Here is a 24,952-nt window from a genome sequence, read left to right as displayed (position 1 = left end):
TCAAATCTTACCACTAATTGTATCCATGTATTTGTATAAATATAAAATTGGAAAGCTAAGTGTGCATTTTGTATTGAGTTTGTAAATACTTTGCAGAAGCATTTTTAGGTACAAATACAGCCTTGAGGGATCTTTTGTATCCACTTTGCACATCGAGAAATTGAAAGTTTTAGCCAATTCCTCTCTGAAAAATATCTCAAGCTTAGTAAGATGGACAGAGAGCAGCTGTGAGCATCAATTTCTAAGTCTTGCTGCAGGTTGTCCATTAAATGTATGTTTTTTAAGATTCTCAGCAATTGGTGAAGTAGTTGTCTGCTATCAGAAAGCTACTAGTTCAGTTGTCACAATGAACGCTGCTTGAAACCGTCTCAATCCATGACTGTAAGCAATATCTTTACAACATATGTTTAACGCCTTAAATTAGGCCTTCTGTAATTTAACTATTGTAAAAAAAAAAAAATTTGATACTTAATTATTTTGGTTATTTCCATATTATCAATTCTCTTAGCTTCACTGAGTGAAATTTTGTTGTATAGTTGTGGATTTCTGCAGCTCCTCTAAAGTGACTATGAGCCTCCCTCTATGATTTGTACTTTCCTTTCTGTCATTTTCAGTTTAGGTGAAAGGTCATGTCTTAGCAGATCTGTAGGGTCTTACTCTTTAATTATTTGGATGATGGATTTAACACTGCTTTGTGATTCACTAAACACTTAGGATATTGTTTTATAATCTAACCTTGCTTTAAATTTATCCACAACTTTCTTTCCCACGTGTCTATTGTGCTTCTTGGTCTTCATATTGCTGTTTGTTCACTAATGTTCTCTAACAAACCAAACAGCACAGCTGAATTTGTACTGAGATTAAAGTAAACAAAGATGGACTCCAGTAATTAGGGGACTTTTACTTTTTAATTAAGGAAATCTGGTGGTTTGATAAAAGTAACTAAATGTATATTCAGGCTACACTTTTCAGATCTGTGTTTAAACACATCTCAATACATTGAAGTTTTTTGGTTCTAATATGGAAAATTGTTAGAAACTAAAGTGCTACTCTATGCTTCAAAAAGTAAAGGATGAAGAGTTGTTCTGACAGGAGATGTGTTCTTCTTCCTCATAAATTAAGCACCTCGTCGAGACTGTTTGGTCATGGCATCACTAGATTCTCTTTGAAGTTAAACTCTAAAAGTTGTGTCTTTAGTGAAGTTGGTGCTGTTGAGACTTTGCCCCAGGGATGGCCTCAGTTTTTCCCCTTACTGAGCAGGTTACTTACTTATAAAGATTGCCTGATTGTAGTAAATTACATATTCATGCTTAAATTACAGCAGTTTTGGATGTACAAGCAATGAATACCCTGCAATGGACTGGCAGTATGTCTAACCTTGCCTCTCGCCCATCGACTGCTGGAGATAAGCACCTGCCTCCCTACGACTCTACAAGGATAAACAGGTTTAGATAACGGATGGATGGATGGATATTCACCGAATTGTGAAGCACTCCATCCGTCTTGGAGCTGTGGTAACAGTGGTGTCTAACTCCTGCTTTAACTCAGGAAGGCCTGCAGCTCCATGTAGGAAGCCTCAAGGCAAACTAGTTTCAAGAAAAGAGCTAGGGGAAAAATAGCTGTCTTTACGGACTGACCCTCTTTGAGAACTTGCTGCAGTGGGAGTACCCTGTGGCTCAACCTGCACTTTGGGAGGCCAGACTTTTAACAGTTTTAACCAAAACAATACAAGAGATTTCATCCTCAAAACAACATGGCAGTGAAGTGGATAAATAGAACCAGCATGACTTTGTTTTTGATATAAGGTTTTGACCTTTTCAGATGCAATTCGTCCACACTTTTGTTGCAGAGGAAATTAAATTTGCCCTCATTTTACAACACTGAGACAAAGGTACAAATCTCAGAAAACCTTTATAAATGGTACAACGCCTGGTGTGTGAGACTGCTTTTAAATCATCGCCTGTAATCAAAGCCGTATTTCTTTTCTGTTCTATTTTTAAGAACATGTGTTAGTGAGCATCCATTTCCCAGAAAAGAAAAAATAAAAATTGATTTTATGTCATAGAAAGGAATCAGGAAACACAGTATAGGTGGTCGTTACTAGACCCTCCAGGAAAATTGATAAAAAATACAACTGAGTGGAGATTTTGTAATGCACTGTGGCAATAAAACATCCTGTTTAACCTCACCTGTCACTAATTGATCGTTAATAGCTGTGATTTTTAACTGTTAGTTAACCTGTTCATCATGATCAGAATCTGAACGTATCCTTTCTGAAACATAAGATGAAAATCTTCACTTCACTGTTAAGCAAACAAACTAAAAGCTTCTGTTGCGTGATCCTGACTTATACATCTGTTTATAACTATAGTAGCACCAGAAACTCTGCTTCTAGTTAATACACTGCTATCTACATATAGCATTGCCATGTCGGTGACAATATAACATGTTTTGTCTCTGTTTTCATAATTATTGCAACAATGTGTGAAACTGATTGAAAGAGAAACTGTAGATGAACAACTCCAATGTTTATTTTCTCTTAAACCACAGGGAAAATAAGACGGGTCATGGTTTACTAGTCAAAAGTTTTCTTATCTTAAAAATAATAACACCAGTTACATTTAATTTGTAGCAGTGGTGAGGGATGTGAAAGATTGTTACGGATGATCTATTCTGTGATCATTGTCTGCAAAGCAAGGAAAGATATCAGAACCATTTTTACAACTACTCCAAAATATGCCAGTGTGCAGTTATTTTGATTAGGTTCAGGAAAATATAACTGGACATAGCCTAGTCTTTTTAGTATCTTTAGAAAAAGGCAAAACAATGCCTTTCTTGGTGGACGTCTATAAGATGCACAGAGGTAACATTATTCACTGGTCTTGAAGTGGAACATAGGCGGCTGTCACCCAGGGAAAGAAACAGGCAGGTTCAGATTTATCCCCTGTGAATCTGTGCGAATGTGCATGCCCTGCCTTCTCTGTGGCCACAGGCAAGCTAGCTGCTTTGATAGTCTTCATCTTTCAGTATCCTCCAGGCTGCTGCAACAGCTGTAAAATTTTACTTTACTGGTGCTTTGAAACCTCACACTATTGATCTTTGTTGTCACAGACTCAACGTTACCACAGTGGTTCGGTTAAATACTGCCGCTAAAGGCTTTCCTTTTTGCTGCGCGGCCATTTTAGGTCATTATATTTGTGCCTCACAGAAAGAAATATTAGATATGCTCCTCTTACATCAGCTAGACTGTTTCTTCCCTTGTAACACGTCTAATATCTTTTCTACATCTTCAGAACAAGTTCGGAACAGCTACTTTATTGGTTTGGACGGTTCATTGCGGCTTGTTCTTGCCAATGGTATGGAGGTCTCTCTGTATACCGAGCCCCACCTGCTGGCCGGGACAGTCAACCCCACCGTCAGCAAGAGGAACATTACTCTGGCCATTGACAATGGCCTCAACCTGGTGGAGTGGAGACAGAGGAAGGAGCAGGCTCGTGGTCAAGTCACCGTATATGGACGCAGATTGAGGGTAAGAACACAGCTTTGCAAAAACTGATGCATAACTAAAATCACTGGGTCAACTGCTCATTTCCTGATCTCTGAAAATTGTTGATGACCTCTATATTTCTGCTCATACTTGGATTAACTTTCAAAGCAGTGGCTCTAAAACTTTTTAGAACAAGCACCTGCTCAGTAAAAACAAAGGTTACCAACAGTGGTGGGCACTGCTAACTATAAATTTAGGTGTACTAACCCTAAAGCACTAATCATAAACATTAGTTCCACTAATGCTAAATCACTATGCCAACACTGTATTTAGCCAAAGCTAATGCTAGAGCAGATTCAGCTATTCACAGTGAATCCAAATTATTTGAGGAATATCTACCTATTCAAAATACTAAAAACAAAAAAGCTAAAATACATAATTAATTTTTAATTAACATTTTTCACATCCATAGTCACATAAAAAGACAAAAACAAACCACACAAAATAAATTTACAAAAGCATTCTTAAAATTTAAACCATAAAAATAAGTTTAAAAAAGGACACATGCTACTTGACTTGGCTAGCATTTACAAAGCAGTCAATCCATTCATTTTCCTTGGGACTGATTGGCTGTACCAACAAGAGCGGAGATACAAAGACAATGCAAATTAAGTTATAATTGGATATTGCAGATGGATACAAGACTGGAGGAAGATAGAATAAATACCCACTGAATTTAATTGCAGTTTTAGGTCAACATGCTTATTGTGCGGGTATTATCACTTTATGCCATTTTGGACTACATAGAGCAGCTTCAGCAGCTGAGATTTATGCTTATGTAGCAAAGCTGAAGTTGACTGCTTTACAGACGTTGGCCTTTTAGCATGCTAACTGCACTTTAAGAAAAGCATTCTCTGAGTACTGTAATTGACAGGACTCTTTTAGCTTAGACCCCATGACTGTCGAAACAGCTGAATTTCTTTCTATTGTAAATAATAGAAAGTGTAGGAGTGACTGGCAGTGGACTGAAACAGGTAAGCGAGGAACAGTGCAGTATTATTTTGCTCCATATGGTCAAATACAACTCTAGTTACTCCAGAACTTTCTATGAGATCTTATTAAATTTACTGTAAAACATACAGTAGGTATGATATGTCAATACGACTGCACAGCAGAGGAAGTTTTTCCTTTATTACTTCAAAGTAAGTATTACTTTGATTTGTTTAGCTAAACGTGTTAAATAAATGTGTTGTTTTGTCATAAACTTACTAAGGGAAATGATCTGTTTGTGCTACATCTCATTCCGACATGATGAGCAGCTGATTCTCCATATGCAGGGTGGGCTGTCCGCAGTAGAAAATGGAGCAGGGAAACCAGCTCCAAGAACTGGTTTTCCTGCATTGTACTGTGCTACACAGTGGGAAAAAAAGCACCATAAATGTTGTTGTTTTTTTTTTCTGAATTGTGCCCTGTGACATTCCAGCTGGATAAGGACCATTTGAAGCTGCTGAACAAATCTGGTCACATAAGAATGAGTTGCTGCCAAAGTCCCCCTGTTGTTATTTACTCTCTAGAAGCACTCCAGCAAACTCTTATATTAAAATTTCATCCATGAGCAATACGAGACAGAAGCTCTTATTATGGCTGAGGGAGCAAACACAAAGATACCATGTGCTGCTGGCATGGACACCCTGTAAATTTCATTCATTCATTTGTTCATTCATCTATAAATGCCCCCTTTAAGAAAAATAAATAAATCCTCAGACTAGTACTTTTGCTTTTCTTCTGCTCCCAGTCATATCCCAGAATAAAGCTTTAAAATAAGTCTGAAATAGCATCTAAAATCTGTCTGCTTTCTGAATAAAATTCAGAGTTGTGGCTTCCTGATTTATCCTGATTTTGATGTCAACTAACAAATAAAATCACCTTACTGTGAAAATGTACAATTTTGATTATTTGTGAATTTAGGGTAATGAAAATTGACTTGATGAGTCCCTTCCTATTTATTTATTTATTTATTATTTGTAAAATTTTTCAAAATTTCACCATAAACTCATTCAGATTTGGTACTAAAGAACAGAAACTGGGTTTTTCTGGGCATCATAATCTTGGTTGAATGAGCAACCTGTATGGTGTAGCCATTGTTATATGGAAAAACCTGCTTACTGCTGTTTGCTGTAAAGGTTGGCGACATAAAATCACGTTCGCATATCAGGGGATTTATTAGTTTAACATTTGGAACTATGGATATAAGACTGAGCTGTGGACAGCAGTTAAAGTTAAGGTGTTTTTGTTACATCCCTCATAATCACAGATTTGTCACATAAAACTACCTCATGGTCTGAATATCTTGAAAAATATTCAAACCCTTTTAACACATTACACATTTCTTTTAAATAAGCTGCTATATGTTTTGATTTTGCAATGTTTTTGAAATAAAATGTGGTGCACATTTTGATTAAGAAGATCTGGCTTAGTACATTATGCAACCAGGATTTTTAAAAAAATTTTTATGCTTTGATCTAAACCAGTGTTTATCAAAGTGGGAGCCACCTGGAAGAACTAGGGGCCCCTTAGAAAGTTGGAGGGAAGATGAGAAAAAGATGCAATAAAGTGTCTGCTAGAATGGCTTGTGGTAAAACACAAATAAGACTTCCTTTTGGTTTCTTTTGGCGTTAGCTACTGTATCTCCCTAACAGTTTTCAACATTTTTCCCACCTGAGCTGTGGATTGCTGCAGCTGCTCCAGTTACCCTCGGTGTCTTGGCTGCTTTTCTAAGTAATGCTCTCCTTTTTCAGCCTGCCAGTTTAGGTGGATGACCATGTTTTGATGTGTTTGTTTTGGTGCCATTTCTATTCTTTTCTCAATGCTTAAAGCTTAGGATAGTGTTTTATAATTTAATCTTGCTTTATTCTTCTACACATTTAATTCATGTTGTGCATCCTTGCTCCTTATGAGGCTGTTCGTTCACTACTGTTCTCAAACTGTTCGCTCTATGTGATCTCAGCAGCACATTGACGTTCATGCCAAGCGATTTTTAGCCTTTTTCTGATATTAAGCAGATGCTGGGTAACAACTCTGACTCACTCATCTTTTAGCTCTGATTTGTAATTATTATTTGTAAATTGAAATTCAGTTAAATAATATGAGACCAAATTATCATGTTCACAGAAAACCAACAAGTGTGTCTCAAACCGGAGCCCGTTGGTAAAGCATAATAATGCTCTGCATGTCTTGGCCATGTAGAGCATGCAGAGACTGTTACTAAACTTGGTTTAGACTGTCTCCTCTGTTTCTGGGAGGCAACACTGCTAATGGGGAGGTGCCACTTTGTCTGTCATTGGCTGTTCATTTAATGGTCCTGTCCCCTTAGAAGCGAAAGCATCTAATGTACGTTACAGACAACGGCCCCCCAGGGTTGTGTTGGGAAATGGGAGCAGGCCTAATGGCAAGAACAGAGGGGATGAACGAAGCTGGAATCATTGTGTGACCTTGAGTGACATGTCAAGTGATATTATGTGGGCAGCAGGGTGAGAGTGTCACGCCGTGCGGCTGGAGGGTCGCAGGGTGGGGGCGTCGGAATACAAAACAGATATGCAGCTGTGTAGCGCCGACTTCACAGACATCTGTTGTTGTGAGCAGAGGCGACAGGGGATAGCAGGTTCCTTCTGTCTGACTTCCAGTTTGTTCCTCTGACCGTCTTTGTCACATTGTGGAACTACACTCGCTGGGTTTTGCATTTCTGAAAAGGCTGCTTTTCTTCCTTTTCTGCTGTCTCACATCCCTCTCAGGCTCTCCATCCCCTAATCAGACGTTCCTTTTGATTTGCATTCATGAGGCACAGTGACCATATCCCTCAACGATAACAAACCCTCCTCTTAGTTTGGGCAGGTTGTTAATTTACAATAATGAGAGAACCCTTGGGGCTGCTGCTGCACCATCGCAGCGCTCTTTACCCTCTTCATCACTGAATACAAAACAGAGACAAAGCTGAGATCTGTGTCATAACAGCTTAGGATTATCATAGTGCCTTATCATGTGCAGTTTGCTGTTCAAAAGAGATACTAGTTAGAAAAATGTTTTCTTTTACTGTGGTGAAAAACAGCATAACTGTTGTTATTGAGGAAAACAGCCAGAGGACTAAATAAATCACCAGAAATGATTAAAGGCAGATTTGTAAAATGACAAATTGAGACTGTCACTTGACGCAAAAATCTTTCCTATTGATTTGGAGATTTGATGTCCCGGTAATATGTTATTCACAGAACAGTTAGAAATCTACCCTTGTGAGTGTAGTGAGCTGCAACTATCTTCTTATTTTTTGCTTCCTCTCACTTATTTCCTTTGAGATATTCCCTTAAGAGACGACATCCAATTTGAAAATTATTCCCCATGAGTGGGCTCCCATTCTCGTGGGAGCTTTGGATCTCTGCTGTCAGATGCTTTTCTTCCCTTTCTCACCTCTATGAGATGAGTCTGTTGGAAATCAGCTCACGCGGCATGATAAACTTTCTCTAACAGAAAGCAGAGCCCTGTTGCCTTGGAAATAGTTTGAGACACTAAGGACTGGAGTGTCTCAGTAGATATGGAACGGCCTTTTTCTTTCCCATAAAAGAAACCCTAAGGCACATGGTAGATTGTCTTGGAAGAGTTATGTTTCTTCAACTTCTTGAACATCACGTATTGCAGTTTGGTTTGTTACATTTCATTTCATAAATTCCCCTTTAACCCACCGGACTGCCAAGTTCACTAATGCCTGTTGATTCATATTTAAAACATACCTAGAATTGAGTTGTGGTGGTTGACCCAGTCAAATTCACAGATTTTCTGTGTAATATGAATCCAAATTATTTGAGGAAAATACACCAATTTGTAGATGCTTTTGGTCAACCATATTCCAAAAAGAAAAAAAAAGCGATTTGGAAGACTGAAATACCTAGCCGCAATGCTACCTTACACGCTATCGCCTGGCTTTTGCATTGCAGAGGTACCAATGTGTCTCTGGATAAGTCTGAAAGATAACAGTTCTCATTGCTTCTTAAAAATGAAAATAAAGCAAATACCAACACAGACCCCTGTTGTCATTTCTTGACTAAATGACCCTCATCTTCCTCAATCTTGGAGTTGAATTTCTTTGACTTGCTCTAAATATCCATAGATTTCTCCTGCTCCTAACTCTCTTGGTTTTACTTAAAGTAATCCTCTCAATTGGGTATCAGTGGCATTAATTGCCTCTGGTGTAATTGTCCCTTCACAGATGAGAGACCTAAGCATGCGTTCCTCGGAGTGAGATTGAAAAAAGGGAGGGTTTCTCAGCAAGCCCCCCGTGTGACCTGCTCAGTAGGATGATTCAGGAAACTAGCCAGAAGCAAACCTGTGAGCCACTGACATTTCTTATCCATATCAGGCATTTTTATCAAGCCAGAAAAAAAGGATGCTGTAAGGTTAATGTGGGAAAATCATTCATTATGCAGTAATGGCCAATTTTGCTTTGATCATCTCTGACTGGTGAGCATCAGGTCAAATACTGAAAAATATGGATTTTTTTTCTGTTCATTAAATACATTAAAGCTAGAGCCTCGAACTCTTTAAGTCTTTACATCAACAAACAGCATTTTCTTTGATGCACTTATATTCCTAAAGGGTAAGAATATAAGCTTTGAAGCATGAATGGGGATCATTTTGTAATCCCCTCGTTTCCTGTTGGATTCAATATGACTATCTCCTGCAGCACATTTTTGTTGTATTGTATAAGTATATATTATATGCATTCCTTTAGTTAAAGGCACCATTTTTACGCAATGTTTGAAATTGAGAAATGTATATTTTTAAAATGTACAAGAAAGAAGTCAAGCACGAGGCTGCCAAGAACACAACCAAAGGTTCCCCAAGAGTGATGACATTCATAACCCTGAGCTAAGGCATCAATGCATTAGATAATGATGATCCAAGACGAAAGCAGAGAAACCTAAATTTCAATTCATAACGTGAATTATGTGGGAATTTACCTGGTTAGAAAAATGAATTCAGTAGAAATGTTGTCTGAGAGCAGCAACTTCAATACTTAACTAACAAAACTAACAGTTTGGGTTTAGGCTGTGCTCAGGAGGAGCTTTCCAGAGTTGGCAAATTGCTAACTAAATACAAATACTAAAATACAATGGTTTTGTGTTATTTACCCTTTTTAGAAAGAAAATAAAAATCACCAAAATCATAATAGATTAGTGTATGAAATGCTATTAATGTGCTGAACCCGTAGCAAAGACTGCATCAACACTTTTCAGGGTGTTTATTTTCTGGTTTTCAGTTAAGCTCTCAGATCACCTAAGCTACTCTCTTTGCACAGTTGGATTTAAAGATGTTTTTCCTCCTTTTGCAACTTGCAGAAATGTCAAAGTTACAATGAATAGAATCTGTGACTCATAAGTATTTTCCAGTGTGCAGAGAAAAGAAGTTTTGATGATCAATGTGACTCTAATGTCTAATTCACAACAAAACATACTTTGCTGTGTCCTAACACAGACCAAGAATTTTTGAAATTCTTCATAACTTTTTTTTGCTCCTGCTGGCTTGAGATACAGCTCTACTGTTAAAATTAAAAGCTCTAATAAGAACAAAAAAAAAAAGGATAATTCCTTTATGATCAAGTGCTTCTGCTAAACTTTCTCCTTTTAAAAAGACATGCACCACTTTCTTTTCAAAATTTTAAACTTCCAAACAACAGTCATTTCAAAACATTTCCTGTCTTTTGTCCAACAGGTTCATAACCGGAATCTGCTGTCGCTAGACTTTGATCGGATCACCAGGACAGAAAAGGTCTATGATGATCACAGGAAGTTCACTTTACGGATCCACTATGATCACGCTGGTCGGCCCACTCTGTGGGCTCCAAGCAGCCGTCTCAACGGAGTTAATGTCACTTACTCCTCTGGGGGGCATGTGGCGGGGATCCAGAGAGGCACCATGTCTGTCCGCATGGAATATGATGTAAATGGCAGAATCACGTCCCAGATATTTGCTGATGGTAAATATTGGAGCTACACTTACCTCGAAAAGGTAAGCACCTTTAAACTTTTAATGGAAAATAAATGATTTCAATATAAAGCTGTTATAAATACTGTAGAAAAACGCATGAGTAAAAGCGTATGTGCATAGGAAAGTTGACAGAAGATATTAGAGAAGATATAAAAATTAACTTGCAATTCTCCAAGCTGGTATCTACAGCACATGGAAAGATACTTGCACAAATATCAGCCAAAACATAATTAAAAGTGTCTGGTGCGTTGTAGACGTGATTCTTTGTTACCACACTCTGGCAGCAAAGTTCAACCAGAAATAGCTCAGATGAAAAGAACAGCAAGAAATGTCGCCTTCTGCTCTCTAATTAAAGGTATGATTGTGGAGGAAGAAAAAAGAGCTGCTGTTCTCCAGCTTAGACATTTATGATAAGAAACGACAGCCAATCACCTTTTTAACAGCCTATCATAAGTTTTTCAGCAACCTGGTGAGACAACCTTGCATATGATTTAAAGGCATCATTTACTGCTTCCAAAATGTGCCTTGCTGAGTTGGGAAATACTCAGTTACTTCATGCTGTTCAGATCACAAAAGCTCACAGGCGAAAAAATGAGAAAAAGCATGTTTATGATACCATGTAAGAAAATCTTAATAGTGGAGGAATAAAAACTCGAGTTTCATGGTTTGAACTTCATCTGAAAATACACAGCGCTGCATGCTGTAGCTTTTATTGGGATTGCAAATACAATCATACGTACAGTGCCTTGTTAAATTGCTGACCTTTTTCATATTCTCCTGTTACAAACACAAATATTAATGTATTTGATTTCACTATATTAATGTATTTGATTTCACTAGACCACCACAAAGATGTGCATCATCGTAAAGGGGTAGGGATGTGATAACGTAAGTTTTGGGTACTGTACTAGACGTCGAGGAGCTTGAGGGTACTTCATAGTATCTTAGTTGTTCCTTGGATGGCGCTCTTCCAAACTGACATGTGAGATGTTACTCTAGGTATTTGGTGGAGCCACTTCTCCAGTGTGGAAGTCACTGCCCCAAGTCTTCCAATGATCCTGTTCAATAGAGTTGCCATCATATGGTACGCTTCTCTTGAGCTCTTTGTAATTCTCTGGGTTCTCTTTTTTGTTTTCTTGATGTGTCCATTATTTGGGACAGCCACATCAAGCACAACGTCAGTCCTCTGCTGCTTATTAATGATCACAATGTCTGGTTGGTCGAGCATTATCACAGGATCTTAGCTCAGTCATTCCCCACCCCCTTGCGAGGTGTGTCCCGCTGTGACCTAGGGGTCTCCAGTTCATACTCCTTACAGCAGGAGTGCTCAAGTCCAGTCCTTGAGAGCAACCATCCTGCAACTTTCAGATGCATCCCTGCTCCAACACACCTGAATCAAATGAATGGCTCGTTACCAGGCCTATTCAGAGCTGATCCCAGTCTGTTGCAGTAAGGATGAATCTAAAAGTTGCAGGACTGTAGCTCTCGAGGACTGGACTTGAGCACCCCTGCTTTACAGATGTTTCTGTACACTGTACTAGCCACTTGGTTAAGATGTTCCATCTGTCTTATAATTTGTTTCTTCTCTCTCCTTGCAGTCCATGGTGCTGCTTCTCTACAGTCAGAGGCAGTACATCTTCGAATTTGACAAAAACGATCGATTGTCTTCCATTACCATGCCCAACGTAGCTCGGCACACCTTGGAGACGTCCCGTTCTATTGGCTACTACAGAAACACCTACCGACCCCCTGAAGGCAACGCATCGGTGCTCCAAGACTACAGCGAGGCCGGACAGTTGCTGCAAACCACCCACCTGGGCACAGGTCGCAGGGTCATCTACAAGTACGGCAAGCTCTCCAAGCTGCTGGAGATCCTTTACGACACCACACGGATTGGTTTCTCCTACGACGAGATGGCGGGGATGCTGAAGACCGTCAATCTCCAGAGCGAAGGCTTCACCTGCACGATCCGCTACAGACAGATCGGCCCGCTCATCGATAGGCAGATTTTTAGGTTCAGTGAGGAGGGCATGGTCAACGCAAGGTTTGACTATGTCTACGACAACAGCTTCCGAGTCACCAGCATGCAGGCGGTTATTAACGAAACTCCGCTACCAATTGACTTGTATCGCTATGACGACGTGTCAGGCAAAACAGAACAGTTTGGCAAATTTGGAGTAATTTATTACGACATAAATCAAATTATAACCACAGCAGTGATGACGCACACCAAACACTTTGACGCCTACGGTCGAGTGAAGGAGGTCCAGTATGAGATTTTCCGTTCACTCATGTACTGGATGATGGTGCAGTATGACAACATGGGGCGTGTGGTGGCCAAAGAGCTCAAAGTTGGACCTTATGCCAACACAACACGCTACACCTATGAGTATGATGCTGATGGTCAGCTCCAGGTGGTCTCCATCAACGACAAACCATTGTGGAGGTACAGCTACGACCTGAACGGCAACCTGCACCTCCTCAGCCCTGGAAACAGTGCGCGCCTCACCCCGCTACGCTACGACATCAGAGACCGCATCACCCGCTTGGGAGATGTGACATACCGGATGGATGAGGACGGCTTCCTGAAGCAACGAGGGAACGACTACTTTGAGTATAACTCAGCTGGTCTGCTGACGAAGGTATACAACAAAGCGAGTGGGTGGAGCATCAAGTATCGCTACGATGGCCTGGGCAGGCGGGTTTCCAGCAGAAGCAGCACAGATCACCACCTGCAGTTCTTCTATGCCGACTTATCCAGCCCCACTCGGGTCACCCACATGTACAACCACTCCAGCTCTGAGATTGCCTCGCTATACTACGATCTGCAGGGACACCTATTTGCCATGGAGCTAAGCAGCGGCGACGAGTTTTACGTGGCGTGCGACAACATCGGCACTCCTCTCGCTGTGTTCAGCGGTTCAGGCCTCATGATTAAGCAGATTCTCCACACAGCATTCGGAGAGGTTTACCTGGACACCAATCCCAGCTTCCAGATTATAATTGGCTACCAGGGAGGACTGTATGAGCCTCTTAGCAAACTGGTCCACATGGGCAAACGGGATTACGATGTCCTCGCTGGCCGCTGGACAACACCGGACAGAGAGATCTGGAGTCATCTCAATAACAATCGCATCGTTCCATTCAACCTGTACATGTTCAAGAATAACAATCCACTCAGCAATAATGAGGAGACAAAGTGCTACATGACAGGTAATTCGTCCTCAGATAGTTCACTCAGACTAAAACTGAATTGACAAATATGATGAGATTGTTTTATTTATTTTATATACACTTACAACATGGGAGGAGACAAGAAATTGACCATTCAAGTGAATTATTCATAAATCATGAACAAAAATTGCTTTCCTGAAGTATAAATGTGTATGAAGGGTAACAACCCAATATTTCTGTGAAATCAGATTTTAAATTTTTTTCTACATTTTTAGTCGAAATTAAATTCAAATTTAGAAGATGTTTAAGAGCTCCCTCGCTGATGTTGGTTCTTCAGTGTGTTTATGTGCTTGCATGCATCTCTGCCTCTGCAAGCGCCCAACGGCTATCATTTTGAAGGTGCTCAAAGGGAGCCGTGCTTTATGGCCGGGCCCTCTCTGCTGTTGAACACTCAGATCCAAACACAGAAATACTCTCTGTTCCTTTGTGTTAGGGGGAGGACAAATGACAGTGAAAGCACCGCAGTGGGGAACAGGAGGGCACAATGGATTCACAGAAATCATAGCCAGGGCTGGTTGCATCAACCTTAGAGCCTGGAAGGGAAACTATGTTAATGATACTCAGTAAATTCTCTGTAGTTAAATTATTTTCTTTGTTTTACCTGCATAATATGGATAGGGAATATGGTACTCTTTTTCACTCCCATTTCCTCTGCACCGTGTCCAGAGGTAAATTAAGCCCCTCTTTTGTTTAATTGGGATCCAGCCTTCAACTACTTCTGCTCCAACAAAGTCATTTAACTTCCCTCCAATGAGAGCGCCGTTCAGCTTCACAGTCCTCACATAAGGGGCTCTGAATACTAAGCAGACCCATAGATATACTGCAGCAGGTCTGCCTCAACTGTGATTGATGGCACTGACATTTAAATTCCATTCACTAAATGACTGTGGTCCTTTCATTGTTCCCAAACAAATTCTTGTTTAAAAAAGCTTTGTTGTGCGCCACAGTGTTGTATTGGCAATCTGTTGCCACCCATGTGCCGTGGCAGTGACTCTGCTGTCAATAACAGGAGCAGGATATAAATACCTGCAACTGAACAGGTTTTTCTCCCCGACATGATGCTCTCTGATCTTAAAAATGATTGTATTGATAGGGCTTTGTAAAAGTATCATTACTTACCGTAAATTCTTTTTTTATTTATTTTTTTTTTACATTTTTTACATTGAGAACAGAAACCTTATTTTTGTTAGTTTTATTTGATAAACCCAACACTTAAACCCAACAATTAGAAATCTGGGATGGGAATAAAAGGATATGTGGTTGTATTCAGTTTTTTGGATTGTTTGTATACCCACTTTTCTCTTACCCCCCACCCCAAAAAAAAACATAATTAGTAAAAAGACTCCTGTTGTGTATGATGTAATCACAGTTAAATAGAAGATGGGTGTATCTAAATTAGGGATGCAAAAAATTAATAGACATATTATTGTCAATTCATAGTTTATTAGATTAAAATTAGTTCCATTCGATTAATTAATGACATCCGCTTAGATCTTCTTTCAGTGATGTAATGTGGCCGCCATCCAGAAGAAGGCGTCACTGCTCGTTCTTAAGCGGGACCAGTTGTAAAAGAAAATATGGCGAAGCCTTACCTGAAGGAAAAAGTCCTGAAGAGGGACACAGTGCACTTTATGAGGACAGGTAGACTACTGAATTTTGAATTGTTTGCACTCGATTTTATGCAGGTATGACAGAATAAAGCTGTCTGAATAAAAAAAAAAAAACACTTTTTGATTTTCAGTCATACACTTTTTTAATAAAACACACTGAAGTTTCTGGTTTTGACGTGACAGAATCTGAAAAAGTTCAGCGGGGAGTGAGTACTTCAGAAAATAACATGAAAAGTGGATTGCAGCCGTTCTAACAACCACCGTTTTGGCTGCTGCTTTTAGACGGATTGCATTATCGTGATTGCATGGAGTTGAATCTTGGAAATGTCACTCGCCTCCCCGCGCATCTCATTAGAGAAATAGTACTGTTGGAGGAACCCACTGAGTGTTCAAAATATCTTTCTATTGAAGTCTCTGGTGACATGAAATTACAGTCCATAATTAGCTGCAGACGTGCTCAGATGTTGTTTCTGGAATCCAGCTGTGTGTCATTAGTGGGGCATCTGCAGGACTGGACATGAATCACCAACATCGTCTTGAGTGTTCAGGATAGATCATCCACTCTTACAAACAAATGAAGTGCTCCTCCTGAATGAAGAGCATTTCAAGAAGGCAGCCACTTAACTACAAAATGTCAACTGATCAGATTTAATAAATTAATCTCATCTCTTTCTCCTTTTTTGTCTAAATCCAATATATTTTTACAGAACTTTAACTTTTTTTTAACTTTTTTTCACAGATGTGAACAGCTGGCTTGTGACCTTTGGCTTCCAGCTGTATAATGTTATCCCCGGCTATCGTAAACCGAGCACAGAGAGCATGGAGCCCTCCTACGAGTTAGTCCGCACCCAAATCAAGACACAGGAGTGGGACAGCACCAAGGTAGTCACTCATCTATCTCAGCTTTCATCCTAAAGTATTGCCTTCTGCTTTTGTCCCCTTTGCTTTTCACCGTCATTAGCAAATGAGCATGCTCTTTGTTGCCATATTCCCAGAGGAGCTGCTAACTACCAAGCCAAACATGGCCCAGTGAGCCAGGTCTCAGCCCCCTCATCCCCATCTTGGGGAATGGGGTCAGGCTAAACAGTTCTTGTAATTGTCCTGCCATTAGGGAAATTCACTCTCCATTCCCCTCCACCAACGACCATTGATTTCATCTCGGTTTTACTCTGCCGGCTAAGGTCTGAGAAGTAGTAGACAGGCTCTGATTCTCACTTGTATCAGCCCTTTTAGGTAGCCCCCAACTCACTTGAATTATTGAAGAGGCCACTGTTGTTTTCATGGGGTTGGTTACAGCCAGACAAGTGAATGGCACAGGAATGGATTTGTGTTGCATGACACTCCAGCTGTTACCCTAACACAGAGAACTTGTTTTTGAAAAATGTGTACATTAAAAGCTGGCTTGCTATATATAAAACAAAGAACGTTATACGTGAGTTTGACCTCTGTTCTACGGAGATCCAGAAGAGCCTAAAAAATGTAGTCAACAGCAAAAGGCACAACACAACAACAAAACCACAGGTGAAGCTATGCTAAAACTGAAATTATCTTGCCAAGTTTATCGTTATCATTCTTTGCTATTATGAAATTTTTGTTAAAATGGAAGCTATCAAACGTTTATCAAAACTTATAATTTAGCATTAAAACAAAATAATGCAAAAGCAGAATTTGAGATATAACAAATAGTGTTGACCCCTCTGTGCCACCTTACTGGTCTGACCAGTCTGAAATAGGTGCCAAGTCATTATTTATGTGGTTGTTTTTTGTTATATAATTTAAAGGGCACATATCATAATTTTTCCTTCTTTTCCCTTTCAGTTGTTTTCATGCTTGTTGCTTTCCATGTGTAATGTCAATAACTATGAGTAAAAAAGAAAGACCGGAAGAAAGTGAACTCAGGACAGTTGATAGCCAACTATTTGACCATGATGTCTGAATTTGATTTATCTTATTTTCAGTCTCTTCTAGTTTTCTAGCTCTTGAGTAAGATGCTATTTGCCCTTGAAGTAGACTTGACTCAACTTTCCAAAGTAGATTAAAATGGAACAGGAATTTCTGTATTTCTTGGCTTTTTGGAAAGCACAGACATTTCATACGTCTCATGTGTAGAGCATTACCATAAAGGTAAAAACCACAGCGGTGTCCTCATATTGCCTGGGCTGCTGTTGGATGTGTTCCTGTGGAAATCTCCTGGGACTGAGTCATCCGGTGCTAACAACCCACAGAAATCTTTGAACTCACCAAAGTTATCAATCTACAAAGGAGAAGCAACACAGAACTCAAACAATATCCCATCTATTTTCAGTCCAGACGTTTCAAAGTTGTAACAGGCTTTTCGCCTTCTCTGTTGAAATGAAACACTAAAAATGAAAGTCCATATCATAATATGTTTGGTTTTAGAAAAATTTCCTGCTTCTTTCTATCAGAAGACAGGGCATTTATACATCTAAATAAAAAGATTGTATCTACAAAATGCAGCTCCTCAATTATTTAGAGACCTAAATAGCTCAAACTGTGTGTAGTCATTAAGGCTTTGAAATGCGAGGTTAGCCTCATTTTGAAGTTCTCCGTCATGTTTTTGAGGAAGATTTGCCTTCAGCACACCTCTGGATCCATATAATTAGTCCTCCTCCTGTTCATGAGCTGTTGTGTGATATTTTTATCCAGAATCCCTTTTTCTGAAAGGATGCCCTGAGATGGTTAATGCCAGGTTGATCCTCACTGCAAATGGCCAGATAAGCCCAGGAACATATTGGGTTCTTTCAGGAATCAATACAACTTTAAAACTGCATGTTGTACATCTATACCGTGGTATTTGATTGTATTTTATTCAGAAAAAAAAAAGAAAGAACAGCTCCCGTTCTATATCTGTCTGCTTAAGCCCCCGTTTTGTGATGCTGCTCGATCCACGCAGAGATTGAAAAGTGCCGTGAGCAGACGGAGAGATGAGGTCTGCGATGCGCAATGCTCTATCTCACATTCAGGGTTTTGCTGGAGGCTCATTGCACCCCCTGCTATGTGACTGATGCGTCTCTTGGAGTTTCTCTGGAGGCTGTTTCAGTAAAGTGGAGGACATTGCACTTCGTCCCCTCTCCATCGGCCCTCGGAACAGCTGAACAGGTCACTGCTTGCGAGGACCTCCATATCACGTGTGCCTTTTCGTCTCCTCAATTTGACATGTGTTCATCCAGGATGTGATGCAGTGTTATGTCAACCGATGGTCAGACATGCTGCATGCTGCAGAGCGCTCTGCGCCCCACACCAATTCCTCAACTCACAGCCACCCTCTAACCAGAGTCAGAACTGAAAAACTGTCAGGAAGTCTTTGCATGTTACTGCTTGGCAGGAACTCCTCAGGATACGCGGAGCCTCATATGTTGGCTGGTGACTTGAAGGCATTTTTAAAGCCGTTTGGTTGCTGCTTATGTGCACCCAGGCGACTGCCTCGTTGTTTTCTGGCCAGCTTCCATTTCGCATCATCCTCCCTGGGGTTTTTTTTGTCTTTCTTTCTTTTAGAGGAACATCTCTTGTCAAGTAACATTAGGACAAAGCATAAACATTGGCTGGAGGGGATGTGATATCTCCTTTGATCCCTTACAGAATGAGTTATGCTGCATACTCCAGTTACCAAAAAACTCCTGTTTCAGATTAAGCCCAGCAGTGCTTTTAGAAGACAGCAGTTTCACTAGCTTTTTTTATTATTAATTTTTTTTATGATCAGAGAGATTTGCTTTCTCTGACAAACACCTCTGCTGTTACCTTGACTATGTAGTGATGTACTCACAGAAACAAAACATCATGGATCTGTTTTCTGGCCATTAAAAAAACGGTTTCAACAACATTTTGTGAGAAAATACTGATGAGACCCAGCAATGACATTCAATCATATATGAATTTTGCATTTTTACTTCAACTTACTCAACCAGAAAGAGGTTTTAAGCAATGCAAACACATATTTTTGTTGGACTTTCTGTAAACTGATGGAAATTGTTCTTGCAAAGTTAGCAAGCAGTAAATATTGTGTGTAAAGTTTTACACTTTATAGTGATTTGCTAAACAATCCATACTGCTACACCACATTTTTCCGTTACAATTACAAACTTGCAATTGAATTTGCTAGATTTTAATATGACAGACCAACACAAAGGAAAATTGTGTATTTTTTACAACTTATTTTTCAGAGCCAATTCCAATAAAACACTTTCAAGTTTGAGATCGTAATGTGACAAAATGTGAAAAAGTTCAAGTGAGATTCTTTTATACAGCACTTTGTTTCTGTTTCATTTATTTCAAACTACTCCTGGTGCTGTCCTCAGCTGGCGCTGCGTGGGCTGTGACTAACCAGTGTTGTCTTGTTTTGCAGTCTTTGCTGGGCGTTCAGTGCGAAGTTCAAAGGCAGCTCAAAGCTTTCGTCAAGCTGGAACGCTTTGGTCAAATCTACAACGCCAAAAGCGCAGGATGTCCCCAGACAGAGGGGAAGAAGATCTTCGCCTCTGGTGGCTCCATCTTTGGGAAGGGGGTGAAGTTCGCCATCCGAGACGGCCGCATCAGCACCGACATCATCAGCCTGGCCAACGAGGACGGACGCCGCATGGCCGCCGTTCTGAACGACGCGTTCTATCTTGAAAACCTTCACTTCACCATCGCAGGGATGGACACCCACCATTTTGTCAAGCTGGGCTCAGTGGAGGGAGACCTGGCGCTCATTGGTATGACGGTTGGCCGGCGCACGTTGGAGAACGGTGTCAACGTCACCGTGTCTCAGGTCAACACCGTGCTGAATGGCAGGACTAGGCGCATCACCGACATCCAGCTGCAGCATGGATCATTGCTCCTCAACACGCGATACGGCGGCAGCGTAGACGAAGAGAAAGCCCGGGTTCTGGAGCTGGCCCGGCAGAGGGCCGTCGGCCAGGCCTGGGCCCGGGAGCGCCAGAGACTCAGAGATGGAGAGGAAGGCTCAAGAACCTGGACTGAGGGAGAGAAGCAGCAGCTTCTGGGTTCAGGGAAGGTGCAAGGCTATGACGGATACTATGTGGTTTCAGTTGACCAATACCCCGAGCTGGCAGACAGTGTCAACAACATCCACTTCATGAGACAGAGTGAAATGGGCCGAAGGTGACATGAACACGAGGCTGTCGGATAACAGACTCCGATGTAGGAAATGGGACTTCTTGCCAAAGACAGTTGTGTACATGACCACACTTTTTTTTTCTTTGACTGTGCCCAACTTGGTTTTTAATATGCTGTAAACAAGATGACGGTTGCAAACAGTTGCACTGCACTGACAGAAGAGTGCCCTTCTCCTTCTGAGGATTCTTTACCAGTCTTTGCCCTTCAAGTGCGGCTGCTACAGGATGAAAATCTGTGATGTCTTTTGGCTTATTTTTGTGACTCCATTTCCTCGTACCTGTTGGTGATTCTCTTCAAAGGAATCTGAGAGGAGTTTTGGTGATCCATTGAGTTTCTCCGGCTCTCTCTTTCTGCTAACAGACTTTTGCAGATTGTAATTCACAAACCTGCTCCATTCTGCCTTTTTCTGCGCCTCAGCCAAGGAGATTCCATCTCTTTTAATCACTCCTTTTTTTTATACTTGAAGCCCTCATAGCCCCTGTCATCCATTAATAATGAGAGAAATTGCTGTTGGCCGTAATGCCCTTCATCAAAACCACAGCTGAACTTGTCAAAGCACCTTCGTTTGTGTGATGTCTCAGAGTTCTATGAGAGGAGGCTTTGTGCTCATTTGTGGTCTTAAGGTTTCTGTGCACCCTGAAATGTGCATGTCGGCCTTTTTTATTAAGTACAAAACCTGCAAAAATGCTTAATGACAGCGCCTTGCAGAAGGTAGATCATTTCTTGTTGGGCTTTTTCACATTTTCTCCAGTTTCTCTACAAGCTTCGGCATATTATTCTGGATTTTATTGGCTAAATCAACACAGTAACACAACACACAACTGTTTTAAATAGAGAAATCTAAAAGATTTTCATATCTCTTTTACAAATGAAACCTTAAAAGTCTGTCATACTTTATTTAGCTTCCACTTCTCTTGTACGTCTAAATAAAATCTCCTGCAACCAACTCCACCAGTCTGTATTTTCAGTATAAATACAGCTGTTATGTGATCTCACTGGTATGTCAGAGACTATTTTTGAACAAAATAACATAAAACAGATGAAATACTTTTCTGATGTGATATAATATGAAAAAGCTCAACAGACTTAATCATTTTTGCAGAGCTCTGCAGGCCTAAATTGAATAAGCGTGCAATCTCAGTCAATTAGAATATTGTTGAAAAGTAAATTATTTCAGTGATTCAGTTCAAAAAGTGAATCTCTTACATTATTCAGATTAATTAAGCAGAGTTATATATATTTAAGTTTGCATTTCTGATATTTTGTCAAGCTGGCCTTTATTGTTCCAGATATAGAAATGGTTGTCTGAAAATGTTTTGGGAAATTTATGAAGTATAAATTTTTAATGAATTTTTTAAATGCAGTACCACCCATAGGCAAAATGCCTATGGGTGGTACTGTGGTACACATTTAAGGAGTAATCACTGTCCTCTAAATTCCCAGCTCGGTTGGCATGCTAAGAGGCACAGCAGCGCCACCCTGGCAGGATGCGGGGAACTGAGTGCGCAGGAAGGGGCAGGGCTTAGGGTGGGCTTGCCAGGTTGGGCTTGGAACCCACTCATAACTGCTTGCAGTTTTAGTTTGTAATTTTAGTCATTCTGGTGTTCAGGCTTTCAGAAATTGCAAATGGTTCATTTTTAATTCAGAAGTGTTATTTTATGGGCGTGTTTTATGGGACAGTCATTACCTTCTTTAAGTGACCTTGAGTGTTATGAAAGACAATTCTAAATAAAATGTATTATTATTGTTATTATTACGCCATTGTTGTTGGCTTAACAGTTATTAATGCTGGCTGTTCATATGACACTCCGTCCAAACGCAAGAAAGTTTAGTGGGAAGAAGAAGTAGATATAAAAACAGCGGTGATTTTAAAGGAAGTCTATTCAAGAATTGCGGCGAGATTTACAAGGCATTCAATGTGAAAGAGAAAATCTGCTAAAGGCCAGGGTAATCCCTGTTCCTTTGTGCACTTTTAATGTGCGACACGTTTTCCTCCATCTTAATTTTCTCCTAATATGCTTGGCCACAGGTGTATGTGAACACCCAACTTTACAAACAATGATCTTTAGTGGCAGAATTTTGTTTTTTAGCTACAACTAATAATTTTCGTAATTAACCTTTTTTATAATATTCTAATTAACTGAGATGCATATGATATTGGAGTTTTATTTTTTGTGTTCCTCTTTTCGAATTTTCAAAAGTCGAAATTTAGGATAGATCTTTTTGGTACGTGGTCAGACAACTCAATCACAAAACTACATGAAGAGCCAACCCTGTAAGAAAATACTGTGGAACTATTCTGTATTAAAGAACAAAAAGGTATTTTCTGGGACTGGTTTTGAACTATATTTTCATTTTGTTTTATAAATAGCTATATGAATTAACAGTATAACAAATGTGAATTTAAAAATAATGTGAATTATTGTCCCTTCTATTGTTGATTGTTGTACTTGAACAATACTTGGGGGGTGTTTGGACACATGGAATAAAACAATGAGGAGGGTTTTAGTGAAATCCCTTACTGTGTATTTCATTAGACTCACTGCTTTTTTTCATGAATTTCGATTTCCTTGTGGGAAGCACTGAGGAGTTAAAAGTCAGTATTCCACAACACAGCGTCCAATCCGATTAAACTTTGGGTGAAAATGGTTTTAAATAGTGTGAGGCTAGCCAGAAGGTCAAAGAAAGCAGTTAATTCAGTCATACATGCTCCATTAGCATATTGGCTGCAGAGGTAAATGGGCTTTGGGTCGTACTGTGGGTCTGATGAAAGATACAAATTGCCTTTGCCCTAAGGGCTGCCCGCAAGTCAGCATAGAAAGTGCTTTTATTCTCCAGGATAGGGCTCCTCTTAGTTGGAGGAAATGCATTTGACCTGCAGGTGTTCTGGTTCCCGTTTACAGACTAAAGGTTGTCTATACACACCAACTTTTGCCACATGGACACTTTTTGGCCCTCGTACATCTGTGACCCCCTCTCTCTCCTACACACACCTTCTCTTTTCATGTCCCTCCCCTGGTGGATACTGCAAAGGACAGTTTACTTGTGCTCGTTTTAAAATGTCATGATGTGAAAACTCACAAGGAGACAATTTTGAAAGTTGTGACATTGATTTGACTTCTGGTACCGTTTTGAACTATGCCAAGCCACTTCACACTCTTGACTGTCATTTTCCGATCAAGCATATAGACTTGTCTGTGTGTCTATAGGTGGTGAGAGCATGATTGAGTGTCTCAATCTGTACAAACGATTAAGCAAATTGGACAAGACTTCTTTTTTTTTTTTTGCTGTTTTTTTTATGATGGTTGATTCAGTGGCATTTTGTTCCTGAAAAACAATATGTATGTTCAGCATAATATGAATGAAGGATATTTGCATTGTGGAATATTGCACTGATAATTGTTGCGTCATAAGACTGTATCTTTTTCTAAAAGTTTTTGGACTCATTTTGAGTTTCGGTTTGTTCTCAACACTGTGTTTTTAGCGCTTCTTCTGACTGTGTAAATATGAGGACATCCAAGTAAGCTGTAAATAAAATGCAAATGTAGATACCTCTTAGAGCTACATTGGTGACCCTGTGTAGTCTTAAGGTAGAAAAAAAATAAAGGGACTATTTTGTGTTTATGTTTTGTGCTGTTCTTAAATTATTTTTTACCATACACAATATAAGGAAACAAATTCAGGAACTCTAAGAGAAAGAGAGGTGTCCATACTAATATAAATTTAGTATAGTCCCTTGAATAAGAACTCCTTCCCTTAGAACTGTTTTCACTTTCTGTTGTGAGCATTTAGCTTCCTTTAAAAAAAAATGTCTAGATAATTTCTGAAACACTAATTTACTTGCCTTTTTAGTAAAGTCTCAGTTTAGTAAAGTTTGACATTTGTGTTGACATTTTGATTATCAACTGCTAAGGATTCTTTAAATATTATTTTGAGGACAAGCTAACATAAAACAGACAGTAGCATTAGCTTCTACCATAGACCGTGCTGCTATAGCTGTATAGCATTAGTGTAATGTTCATGATTAGAGCTTTGGGGTTAGCAACATTAACTTTTTAATTAGGGTTGGCCACCTCTGTGATACACCAACACAAAGTAGCTCATAATTGTAAAATGGAAGGTTTTATACAAATAAAAATCTGTAAAAAATGTTGGATATTGGTATTCTGCTCCCTGAGATAGGACTTTATAGAGCCACTTAAAATATTGCTGCAAGTTTGGAGGGGGGGTCACTGCAATGGACAAGTGGCCTATTCCAGATTCAGTATTCATAAAAAAAAACAACACCTATTTGTGTGTTTTTTTGATGGAGCTTATCTAAAAAATGCAATAAACTCAACCACAATGCCACTTAAAACTTTATTGTTTTGGTGTTTCCAAAGCAGCCAATCCAGAACCGGCATTTGTGTTCCTTGCTGCTGATTGGCTGTTCCCACAAGAAAAGAGGTAAGAA

At 39.8% G+C, this 24,952-nt stretch overlaps 1 protein-coding gene across 10 annotated transcripts in view; it reads left to right on the top strand.

The window, feature by feature from the left end:
• The window catches only part of tenm4 (teneurin transmembrane protein 4), a 220,864-nt gene extending 196,741 nt beyond the window's left edge, over positions 1-24,123 (top strand). For all 10 annotated transcript variants that reach the window (XM_027998909.1, XM_027998907.1, XM_027998905.1 and 7 more), the window contains 5 exons: positions 3,294-3,529; positions 10,247-10,543; positions 12,121-13,735; positions 16,106-16,248; positions 19,730-24,123. In XM_027998909.1, the coding sequence (XP_027854710.1) occupies positions 3,294-3,529; positions 10,247-10,543; positions 12,121-13,735; positions 16,106-16,248; positions 19,730-20,488 (3,050 nt within the window). In that variant the 3' untranslated portion in view covers positions 20,489-24,123. The remainder of the gene's footprint in view (positions 1-3,293; positions 3,530-10,246; positions 10,544-12,120; positions 13,736-16,105; positions 16,249-19,729) is intronic.
• The last annotated feature ends 829 nt before the right edge of the window (positions 24,124-24,952 follow it).

Source organism: Xiphophorus couchianus, chromosome 18 (genome assembly GCF_001444195.1).
Source record: "Xiphophorus couchianus chromosome 18, X_couchianus-1.0, whole genome shotgun sequence".
Lineage (NCBI taxonomy): Eukaryota > Metazoa > Chordata > Actinopteri > Cyprinodontiformes > Poeciliidae > Xiphophorus > Xiphophorus couchianus.
The sequence above is the reverse complement of the archived record's forward strand: the minus strand, read 5'-3'. Positions and strand labels throughout refer to the sequence as shown.